At 38.4% G+C, this 11,261-nt stretch overlaps 3 protein-coding genes across 3 annotated transcripts; 2 read left to right on the top strand and 1 right to left on the bottom strand.

Moving 5' to 3' along the window:
* Positions 1–680: 680 nt before the first annotated feature.
* On the bottom strand, positions 681–4,896 carry psma2a (proteasome 20S subunit alpha 2a). The gene is made up of 9 exons (XM_044117810.1): positions 4,743–4,896; positions 4,277–4,338; positions 3,702–3,778; positions 3,396–3,528; positions 2,993–3,115; positions 2,212–2,293; positions 1,971–2,044; positions 1,559–1,616; positions 681–1,456 (listed from the first exon to the last, which is right to left on the bottom strand). The coding sequence occupies exons 1-9, from the start codon at positions 4,764–4,766 to the stop codon at positions 1,340–1,342; spliced, it is 750 nt and encodes a 249-aa protein (XP_043973745.1). The 5' UTR covers positions 4,767–4,896; the 3' UTR covers positions 681–1,339.
* Positions 4,803–6,511, top strand: mrpl32 (mitochondrial ribosomal protein L32). Its single transcript, XM_044117819.1, has 3 exons — positions 4,803–4,944; positions 5,141–5,337; positions 6,144–6,511. Exons 1-3 carry the CDS (start codon positions 4,848–4,850, stop codon positions 6,393–6,395), a joined length of 546 nt encoding a protein of 181 aa, XP_043973754.1. The 5' UTR covers positions 4,803–4,847; the 3' UTR covers positions 6,396–6,511.
* A 2,534-nt stretch (positions 6,512–9,045) lies between these two features.
* On the top strand, positions 9,046–10,982 carry zmp:0000000930 (telethonin). The gene is made up of 2 exons (XM_044117824.1): positions 9,046–9,291; positions 10,447–10,982. Exons 1-2 carry the CDS (start codon positions 9,158–9,160, stop codon positions 10,790–10,792), a joined length of 480 nt encoding a protein of 159 aa, XP_043973759.1. The 5' UTR covers positions 9,046–9,157; the 3' UTR covers positions 10,793–10,982.
* Positions 10,983–11,261: the final 279 nt, after the last annotated feature.

Genomic DNA, 11,261 nt, shown 5'->3' with positions numbered 1-11,261 from the left:
ACTCCTCCGCTGACACAAACAGAGCTCAGACTAATTTTTCGCACTAAATCAAACCGAAAACTTCATTTAAATTTCGAAAACAACACTACTGTTGTGCGATTGAATACGCTTTACAGTCACTACCGTACAACTCACAACAAATAAAAACACAGAAACAAAATAGAAGCGGAGGGATACATAAATACTTTCACAAGGTGTTCCGGTAAATGTTAGAGCGCGCTCATCTAAAAAAAATAAATAAATAATTCTGCTGTTAAACTAATTTTAAAATCCATCCATCAATCCATTTTCTGTTCACCCTTGTCCCTAATGGGGTCCGGAGAGTTGCTGGTGTCTATCTCCAGCTACGTTCCGGGCGAGAGGCGGGTTCACCCTGGACAGGTCACCAGTCTGTGGCAGGGCAACACAAAGACATACTGGACACACAACCATTCACACACACACTCACACCTAGGGAGAATTTAGAGACCAATTAACCTGACTGTCATGTTTTTGGACTGTGGGAGGAAGCCGGAGAACCCGGAGAGAACCCACACATGCACAGGGAGAACACGCAAACTCCTTGCAGAAAGACCCCGGGCCGGGAATCGAACTTCTTCTTGCTGCAGGGAAACAGCTCTACCAGCCCCACCACTGTGCACTATTTTCAAAATAAAAATGTAATAAGTAGAAGCAATGAGTTAACAGTTCACCATTCTTTATTTGAATAAGTGACACATAACAGTGGAGAAAATACAAATTTTGGAACTGTATCAAGCCTGAAAAAAAGTACATAATGTAAAACGGTTGTACAGCAATCAGATCTCGACTGTAAAATCTCAAGCCTAGCCATTGAATCCTTCAAAACCTGCTTTTTTTTTTAAATCCAACTCAAATGTATTAAAAGAATAAAAATATCTTTTGTTGAATGTAAAGAAAAACATTCGTTATGACCTCTAATAAGTTTGATTATTACACAAATATGTTTTTTAGCTAAATGTATTATGCAGAAGAGGTGTGTCCTCAAACTCATCGCAGTTCTTTGAGGAGTACGAATTGAAGATTCAATGGAAGACCTGAGATTTCTCTCAGAGCTCAAAACCTTTTCAGCATGCACACAAGCCAGTTGTCACAAATGACATCAAGAGTACATGTTAAGATAAAGCTCCTTTATTTTCTTATCTCCTTAAGTATGAACATTTGTGTAGACATATGTTCATACATAGTAATGGTCAATAGAGATGTGCATGTCTCCATTATGTTGTTGTGGATATACTCTTCTGTTCCTTGTGTCAATTGGCCACTGTGCTGCTAAATCTGTTTTGAAATGTAGCCAGATGGCCCTTCAGAGAGGGTGTGTTCACGCGATGGCTGCCAGGTAGTCTTTCACCTCTGCCGGGGTGAGTCTTTTGAACCCAGCCTCATTGCAGATTCCCACCTCAATGTTCTCCTCTGTCATCTGACCCTCGAAACTCTCCTAAAGCACAAAGACGGACAAATGTTAATAATGGATTTGAAAGTAAACACAATAACAAAAATGTTTTAATGCTTCCAGCGATGCTGATAAGATCTGATCTACCTTCAATGTAAGGATGGCTGTGTGAATGGCATCTTCTAACTCCAGGTCATTATTATACCTAAAGAGAGAGAGAGAAAAAGACAACAAACAACAAAATGTTTACTCATAAATCAGTCATTATTATGATTAACCTATTTAAAAACAGTATTCCAAGATTCAGACTTTTAAAGAGCTTAATAGAAAATATCAGAAAAATAAATTATGAGTTAACAAAAATGACCTGTTCTTTAGCCCTGGATTGAAAAGAAATACAAAGAGCTAAGGAACGGCGACCACAGAATGCTGAAAATTGTGTGGTCACACATAAGCTCTATGAATTTATGTGTGATCACACTCCACACATAAAATTCATAATGTATATCCACTGACAATGTATTGGATATAACTTTCATATTTAATTCTCAACCTGTACCTTTTTTCAAGGAATGTTTTTCCGTTGACGTAGTTCTTTCCCATGGCTGTGGCCTTCCATGCAAAATATGCTCCCTGTAATACAAAAACAGAATACTGATATTTGGGAGCCTTTCATGTTTCTGACAGATATAGCTTTAAAAGATAAACATAATCAATTATCCAATTTTCATTTTTCTAAACGTTCTGCTGGCAAAAGCACAAAACAACTTATCAGACAATGTGAAAATAAAGCAACATACAGAAGGATCGGACTGGAATAAGTAGGGGTGATCCTCATCCCAACCAGCTATCAGCAGTGACACACCAAATGGACGCACTCCGCTAGAGAGGAAAAAAAAATTATTTAGGAATAAAATTTGAAAATAGTCTCCTGTCCGTGAAGAACCACAACTTACAAAGTAAGATTTTCAGAAGGATGAACTATATTGTGAAGAATTTATTCTGCATCCTGTCCAAAACAGGACGCAAGTGAAGAAAGGGAATACTTTGGCACACATCAAGTAAAACTATGAACTATACTTTAGGCAAATTTATAAGTCTGTACTTCATGCTTTATAGAGACATTCAAAGTGAAAGAGTATGCAATATGATCTGTTCCAAATGTCATGTTCAGATAGCTGTCAAAAAGCTAATTATTCAACTTTAAAATGCTCGAAGCAAAAATCTTTACTTTTTCTGTAACTTAACTGGAGCCACCCTTAAATATTCCATGAGCAGAATTATCAATGAATCGATTATAAACAGAGTAAACAAGCTAATGTTATCCCAGCTTTTCTGACAAACCGGTAAACAAAATGAAAGAAAATAAAACCCAACAGGAACAAGATGTAAGTTTATTGAAGACTATAGCTGTGTGTGTCGAGTCAGATGCGCTTTTAGAAACAACCAATAAAGCTGTTTGCATTTTAGGTGACAACAATTAGGATAAGAAAAAATCCCAATTAGGACATTTCCAACTTCTACTGCTAAATAAAGTGACTATACCGCTAGTATCTGTAATGAGTGTTTACTCAAACGTACCCAGACTGTGTGTACTCCTGCATTACAGAGGCCACCCTCTGGACAAGCTGGCCTGTAGGAATTGGCTCCTGGTACACCAGATAGTACTGCTGTGCCAGCTTCCGGGCTCGTCGCACTAAAACCCTGTCATGATGAGAAACATATTAGTCTGTCTATGTAGGTCAAGACTCAAATGTTTTATTACCAAAACAATGATGTCATAGTCTATGGATAAAGTACATTTCTTAACCTTACAAAGCAAATGAACAAAATACATTTTAGAAATATTTTTGATTTTGTGCAGTTATAAAAAGCATGATAATGCATGGACTGGAAATTCATTTTAATCGTAGTTTTATTTTTAAATCCATGTTAGGCTTCAAGCTGTTAAGATTTCACATCCAGATGGGCAAAGTCTCCCTACCTGTAGTCAGGTCCCATGCCACTGTACACCATGCCTATGTGTTTGGTAATGGGTTCCACTTTGTGGACGCTCTGTTCATCATACAGAATGGATTTCTGCTTCTTCTCCGTAGCGAGGACCACTCCATTGGTAGCTATAATAAGATAACCAGTGTGATCAAATCCAAAGAGCAGAGCATCCACATGAAAATACAACTCAGAAATCACAAGTTTAGCTCAACGACAATTCTTTATGCAGGAGGGAAGCAATAATATCCCCTTCGACTGAATGAAATTTCATTAGAGCAGCAGATTCCATGATTCCTACCTTTGATGCCAACTGAAGGAGCTCCTGCTGCTACAGCTGCCAGCGCATATTCAATCTGGACCAGTTTACCCGAGGGGCTGCAGGAGCACAAACATCACGCTTAGATATTTTTGCTGAAGGCTGGAAGGGAGCTAAGCTCATCCACGTGCAAGCAAAACTATTACCTGTCGATGCATTAAAGAATTAAAAAAATAAACTACCTGACAAAGACGAAACTGAAAGTAAAATCAGAAACTGATTTCTGTTTAAGTTAGCAAAGCAAACTTCTAACACAGCTATATTCAACTCTTTACAATCACAAAATAGTTCTATAATTACTATTATTTTATCAACCGATGGAATTTGACACTATAATATCTTAAAAGTTAATATTTAAAAGTTAGCCGTTAAGCTAATAGCCGATTCATTGGACGACAATGACAGTGCATCAACTCCAGCCGCTAGCAAGAAAGCCTCTCAGTATTTAAACGGATCACACTGAAACTCTAAATCATACTAATATTCAAGAAAACATTTTCACGTCACAATTTGAAATTTCTGAGAAGAATTATCTTGCTTTTTTTCATAAAGTTTACCTAAATGTGGTGAGAGAGAAACTATAGCCACGCTCCGCCATTTTGATCTTCTTCTTCTTCTTCTGTGCAAAAGTGAACAGGAAACTCCAAATACACTTACGGGTGTAGCGTCCTCTGGTGGAATCTTCATAAAATACATGTGAAATAAAGTCTGCCCTTCATTATGCCTGTATTATGATTATACTAATATTACAGCTTAATGTTTAAATGACAGAAGGATGTTTAGTTTAGTTAAATGGAATATCCTTCATATTAATGTAATTAATATAACTTTAATTTAAATGGCGTTCTGTCATTCTTTCTGTGACGGTCTGCCGAGTTGAGAATGAACAATCTCAGTTTCTTCTAACCGAGTAAGACATTTTAAAAACATTTGGATATTGAATTGATGTAAGAGGAGCCGTTTCGATGCAAAAACTCGTGTAAAAAGCCCGATATGGGTGGATTAAATGCAGTTTGGACAAACCCCCACTAGATGGCAATCGCACATCGAATCAACGTAGAAGAAGAAATCCCGGTGACCGTGAGGTGTTTGTAATGTCTGAAGGAGAAGAAACGTGCTGAAATAAAAATGATGAACTTATCTGCCTTGGTCCACAGCCTCAGATGTTCTCTGCTGCGCATTGAAAGCAGACTTCTCCAAATATCCGGACTGGACACGCAGCTGGGTGAGATTAGGCCGGAAAAACAAAGGCTGCAGCTGTTTTAATCACAAACCTAATTAGGTCGTTGTTATTTCACTTCCTTTTGTAATAACAAGGCATAATGTGAGCTTTTGTCGCCTTGTTGGTGCTCGTCCGTGTTGTAAGCTGTTTAATGCCTGACTCCGTGTAAACATGTGGCTGTTTCTCTGTCCGTGTATAGCCCCAGCTCTGGCAGTCAATGGTCCCAGCCTTCTCCCCCAGATCGAGCAGGACCCCCAACAGGATGAGGAGCAGAGCCCAGAGCAGGCCTCCGGCCTCCTGGACAGCATCCTGTGGATGGCGGCCCCCAAGAAGAGACGCACCATAGAGGTCAACAGAACCAGAAGGAGAGATGAAAGAAAGCTCGTCAAAGTTAAGGTACATCTAGCTGCCACGGTTTCTTGGTTTGTATTACTAGAGCTCCTATTCCATCATAGACACACCCCTGTAAGCTTAAGGTTTGTGGTGTGTAACATTTTAGATGTACAGTCAGTGTTTCGGTGTTAAACCGTTTAAAGAAACACATCAAATTTAATAAATAAAACCTTCACAATGTTCATATTTGGGATAAGATCTTTGTTTCCTTGCCCTGGACCCACCATCTCAAGGTTTTGATACTTCAGGAACTATAGTTATCACTTCTGCCTTGTGGCAATTGTCCTCCAACATTCTGTTGAGCACCAAATTTCTCTTGGATTGTTAAGCAAAGTTGTCCTTTGCTCCCCTCATTATTGATTATTTAGATACAATTGTTATTGAGTCCATAGCCTGAGACAAGACACAGCATGAACTGCTTCTGTATGATACATAAAGTAAAACTGTGCATATTTCAGCAATAATTTACCTTATGAAAAAGGAAAAAAAACGCTTGAGCGTGTTTGCTTTTTTTTACGTTAAACATTGTGTAGCTCACTTTGTCACACCAGCTGAGATGACAGTGCCAACCATTTAAAATTAAATTTCCCACTATTGCTTTGAAAAGATCATTAAGTTCAGTATTTATGGTAAAGTAATGATGTGGTTTTATAATATTTTTTTCCAAAGCATAAAATATTTAGATATGAACCTATTCATCCTCAGGTAATACTACTTTTAAAGAGATGTCCAAAAAAGTTGACCATGCTGTGTTCTATGTGGTTTATTAACTTATTAACTCCTTCTGCTGTTTCTGTCTGCTCAACCAGAAAAACATCGAGCCGTGTCCAGAGTGCGGTCATTTGAAGCAGACCCACATCCTCTGCGGCTTCTGCTACGCCAAGATTTGCAAGGAGACCGGTCTGATACGTCAGCAGATCAAGGAAATGGAAGGTGGCCCCCTGAGGGCCCCGACCGTGGAGACGGTCGTCCTGTATGAGGGGGAAACGCTGAGCGAGCAGGAAGATGGGAAGAGGATAGTGGAGCGGTCCAGGAAAAGACCCGCCTGGTTCAGAAACTGATGCTGAGGCTTGGGTGATATGAGCTTTACAGAGATAGATGACATGTGTCAGTGTGTATGTTGGTTTTGTTTTTCATGAGTACATTTGTTTTAAGAAATAAACACATTTCTCATGTGTTTCTGCTTTCCCCTGATTTAAAAAGTTCTTCCAGATGAAAGTGTCAGAGGAACAAGATGTGTGAATGAACAAAGTAAAGTCATTCAGTCAGAAAAAAAAAAAACATTGTTTGGATTTGTTCTTCATATCCTTTGATTAAAAATTATAAACTGTCTCTTATTTCACAATAGGACTGAAACAATTAATGTAATTAATAAATCATTGACATAATTGTAATCAGGTAATTGTTAACTGCACTACACAGAATCTTAAAAATGCCAATTTGCTGAAAGAACACAATCAGAGCAGTAATTAAGCCAAAACTGTACAAAAATATATATTTATTGCATTTAAGATGAAAACCCTTCTTTGTCTGCAAATATGTTCTAACCAGAACTCCTCAAGTGGCATTTTTAGTTTAATCTTGTTCAAAGTTTGTAAAAAAAAAAATAAAAATCCTATTAACCACATTTTGCTGTCCATTTATTACAAATGATCAGTCTTTCATTAGAGGAATAATGTGCTATTGGATGTTTGGCAAGGTCATCTTTGTTTTCTTATTGAAAAAAGTAATTCTGTGATTTGCATTTTAAAATATACTTCCAGTGTTGTGTAACAAAAAAAAATCTTAACTTGGTTTCGTGAAAATCTGCAAAATGTGCCAATATCCTAATCCTATTAATCGTCATAACAATCAATAGATTAATTGATTACAAAAATAATTACTATTCTTGTTAATCATCCAATTATTTACACTTCCAACATTCAAGTGATTTCTGTTTGGTTGAGTGAGTTCAGGGCGGACAGCGGGAGAACAACATTGTTAGAGACACAAGCATGTTTTCTTCTCAGATATACAAACCGCACGAAGTGATACATCTTCCCTCTCGGGACGTTTAATGCCGCTTTGACGTGACCAAAGGCTAATCTGTTTGGGGGAATGTGAATGTGAACTGGAGTCATGCGGTGCTGGCTCTGGTGTCACGGAGCCGGGTGTTGCTGGTTGGAGTCCAGCATGCTTCCTCCGGCCGCATCATAGCGTCAAGCTCTTTCTGATTCAGTTTCTTTCTGATCAGACTCGGGTTGCACGGGGTCCCCCTTCTGGAAAAATGTCATTTTAAACACCAGGTGAGGTAAACATCGATTTCAAGTCTTCAATAGCCTCTGGCAGCTTTTCGGGATTATCCTCTAACTCTCTGTAGCTTCACTTCAATTCCTATCAGCATGATTCTACCACCACCATGTTTCACTGAGGTGACGATGTAAAAAGCGGCTACATGTAGCCTTTTGCCTTAAAGACAAGAAGTTGAATTTTGGTCCCATCTGACCAGATACCCTTTCTCCACCGATCCGATATTAATATCTGTATCTGTTTCGATATTGAAAAAAAATATATAGCTTAGATATCGGTGACAATGTGCCTGATCCATAAGGGCAGATCTATCCCATCTAATTCTATACTTTGTGCTCTGAGCGAACTTTATTATTCGTTTTACGTGACATTTGCGATTTCTAATTGCACAAACCATTTGAGAGAAGGTTTGATGTGGAATATTTTATGACAGTTTCAGTTTCTTTATTGTGTATTTTACGTTGGCTCCCCATTGCACTGATATTGCACTGACTGAACAAATTAAAGTTGTGTCGTTTTGACATATTTGACCAAGCTTGCTAAGCTATTGGTGATAGAGATTCCTTTAACTTTCTTCAACAATTGTTTCTTTGTCAAAACTATTCCAAAAACACCAGATTTTGTGTAGAGTATACTCACTGGTTGTCCTTTTGGAATATCCTTCCACCTGCACATGTTGTTTTATAACCCTATTTTAAACTTCACAACTCAATCCCTGATATCTCTGCTGTGTGTCTCCTGCTCTAATGTGGGTTGAATGCAAATGCACGCCAAGAGTTTAAAGCTTTTTATTTGTAAAAACACTTTGAAAATGTGTCCTTTTTCTTTCCACTTCATAATCATATTTCAATATGAAGGAAAAAAAAATCCAATAAGATGAGTAGAATTTTTTTGATTGCAATGAGACAAAATGTAAAATATTTTAACATCAAAGTTTAAAATGCCTTTGCTCCGCCTCGCTGCTTGGAAAGCAGCTCTGAGTTAATGAGCCCGATTAAAGAAGCAGTCAGAGCTTCTTTCTCTCCTCAACTATGCCAGCAGACATTTGATCTTAGGTCAAATGGGATCACACTGTAATCCATTTAATATTTCTGTCTGCACACATAAATTTATAGGTTTGTAAACCTAGAACATCCTCTCCATTGGTATACCAATTCTACCTGTTATCACGTAGACACAAAGCTGATATCTAAAACCACATTAACTCAACCTGTTTATTGCTCCAAAGCCTGTAAAGTTACAAATATCAAGGCTTAAATTGACTCCAATAATCCAGTTGGCTGACATCATGGAGGCTTTCATAAAGCTCCTTTTCAGATGGAAACCAACCTGCAGGAAGCCTGAGGGGGGGCATTCACCAAATACACAACAATGTGACACAGAGGAGTAAATATAGTAACAAGACGGGACATTTAAGACATTGCAACACAGGGAAACTCATCTCAGGCGACTCAAAGTCCGATCTTCTCCCTTACGTTTTCGTCGGCTTCGGCAGAGATCGAGAATCCCAAACGTCGGTATACATACGTCCACTATGCACTGTGTGAGCAGAGGAAGGGTCTGCCTGGTGAAGTCCTACTCGGACCTTCAGGAGGATGACCTGTGCAAGAAGGAGAGCTACAGCGCCTGCTGGCTAAACATGGTGCTGGAGACAAGACCTCAGTACAGGTGAGCGGTTCAATATGCTGGGGACGGCTCTATAAGCTGCGGAGACTACGGCCTTGTAGTCCAATTCACAGAACACAGAGAAGAGTTTACAGTAATCTTTCATCACAACAAGTTTCTTCTGACTGGAACTAATATTAACAAAGCTAAAGGGTTAAAATACCAATGGAAGAATGTTAAAAGCTAAAAACAGAGTTAATGTCTGTCTCTAATCTAACCATGACACATTTTTTCCCATCAATTTGAATTGGAATATGGCTGTAAATAGTTGTTGATGTGTTGTTTTCAATACAAATGATAGAAAACCTAATTTTAAAAAAATCCAAAAAACAATACCTTCATATTGTTATATGTTTTAGCAAATCAAGATTTTTGGTTTGATTTACAATTTTCAATCTAAAACAGATAGGAGTCTGGATCCTTTTGGGCTCAATTGCAAATATTTACTTTTTTTACAGAATAAAAGAAAAAAATATACGTCTTTAGATCATAGAAATTGAAATTGGATGCCATACAGACACCTTTATCACCTATGACAGAATTGGATTATTGGTCTAAGTGGCTTAATGTTGGTTTTAATAATAACCGAATTGCTATATTCTCATTTGTCATGCGCCAAATGCATAAACATAAACATAAACATAAACATGACAACACACAGCAGTCAACGCTTTAATCTAGGACTGGCTGAAGAAAAATTTAACTGCTGAAAAACAAAACAGTCTTACCTTTAGGTGAAAAGCAATATCTGACTGTGGATAATTAATGATGAACTATAAATCCAGTCTCATCAAGTAGAAAGTTTTTCTGTCAGAAACTAACAAAAAACCCCCAACAACCTTCTGGCTAAAATGATCAGCGTTGTATCAGAATGTTAGAAACCAGTCACAGCCCAAATAAAGTTCAATAAATTACATATTTACAAGTAAGACAGCTCAAATAACATCCTTCAATAGTGTTGGTCCTATATTTGTCTGAAACTGTATCATTTTTCTCAGTTGAAATGTATCATCCTAAAAAGGTTTCAGCCGCATGATGTTCATAAAACCTTAACAACTCCCTGTTTTTATCGTGTGTTACATCTTAAAGCATAGCATAAGGTTTAAGTGTGTGTGTGTGTGTGTGTGTGTGTGTGTGTATGTGTGTGCTGTGTTTCAGGATGACGTTGTCAGAGACCGACAGCGTCCGCAGAGAGAGTTACAAGCAGCAGCAGGTGGTCCACCTAATGGTTGAGAGGAGCCACAGCCAGACCCTAAAACTGGGCATAGAGGGGGGAGTCATGAGAGAGTACCAGCTGCCGTTCTCCAACAGGAGCAAAGCGCCACAGCGAGCCTCGGACACAGAAGAACCCGTCATTGAAGGAAAGGAAAATCTCACAGCAGACAGGGAGGAAGCCCCCTCCATCACTGCGGACCTCTGCAAGCCGGTCAGAGAGAACTTCAGAGCCTCCAGGCTGATGTCCTCTCCGAGGGAAGGGTCTCATCGAGAGCAGAGGAGAGAGTGAAGGAGGGAAATGAGATTACAACTGCAGCTGAAGAGTCTAAACAGTTCAACTTGCTGTTGTTATTTATGTAAAACTGGAATTATGATAGTAATGACAAAGATGTCAGTAGGTCTCGTCTCATGGGTTCATATTTATACCTATCCAATAGTGGATTAATGTTATTGAAATAAAACTCTAGACATGAACACAATCTGATTGCAACTGTGTAATGTGTCTCACATGAAGACCTGGATTCATTATAACTGGAATTTAATGTTAATTACAGTTGTGCAACATGAGCTTCCAAACTTATTCTGTCTTGGGCTAAAGCAGGGGTGTCCAAAGTGTGGCCCTCTGAACATTTTTTGTGGCCCCTGACTGCAGTTCAAGAATTGTACAAATTTGACTCTCCAGTGGCCACTTTTGTCTTTTTTTTTTTTTTTTTAGAATAAGAGTTTCAATGACCTAATTATTCTTTAACATAAATTGT

Source organism: Gambusia affinis, linkage group LG05 (genome assembly GCF_019740435.1).
Source record: "Gambusia affinis linkage group LG05, SWU_Gaff_1.0, whole genome shotgun sequence".
Taxonomy (NCBI): domain Eukaryota; kingdom Metazoa; phylum Chordata; class Actinopteri; order Cyprinodontiformes; family Poeciliidae; genus Gambusia; species Gambusia affinis.
The sequence above is the reverse complement of the archived record's forward strand: the minus strand, read 5'-3'. Positions and strand labels throughout refer to the sequence as shown.

What these genes read in the sequence shown, in the direction of transcription:
- psma2a (XM_044117810.1), bottom strand. Translation starts at nt 4,766, where the DNA reads ATGTGCGATTGCCATCTAGTGGGG. An exon ending in TCCTTCAGTTGGCATCAAAG is followed by an intron (nt 3,529 to 3,701) that starts GTAGGAATCATG and finishes ATCTTATTATAG; the next exon opens with CTACCAATGGAGTGGTCCTC. An exon ending in CAGCCATCCTTACATTGAAG is followed by an intron (nt 1,457 to 1,558) that starts GTAGATCAGATC and finishes TTTGTGCTTTAG; the next exon opens with GAGAGTTTCGAGGGTCAGAT.
- mrpl32 (XM_044117819.1), top strand. Translation starts at nt 4,848, where the DNA reads ATGATGAACTTATCTGCCTTGGTCCACAGCCTCAGATGTTCTCTGCTG. An exon ending in CGGACTGGACACGCAGCTGG is followed by an intron (nt 4,945 to 5,140) that starts GTGAGATTAGGC and finishes GTCCGTGTATAG; the next exon opens with CCCCAGCTCTGGCAGTCAAT. An exon ending in GAAAGCTCGTCAAAGTTAAG is followed by an intron (nt 5,338 to 6,143) that starts GTACATCTAGCT and finishes CTGCTCAACCAG; the next exon opens with AAAAACATCGAGCCGTGTCC.
- zmp:0000000930 (XM_044117824.1), top strand. Translation starts at nt 9,158, where the DNA reads ATGCACTGTGTGAGCAGAGGAAGGGTCTGCCTGGTGAAGTCCTACTCG. An exon ending in GAGACAAGACCTCAGTACAG is followed by an intron (nt 9,292 to 10,446) that starts GTGAGCGGTTCA and finishes GCTGTGTTTCAG; the next exon opens with GATGACGTTGTCAGAGACCG.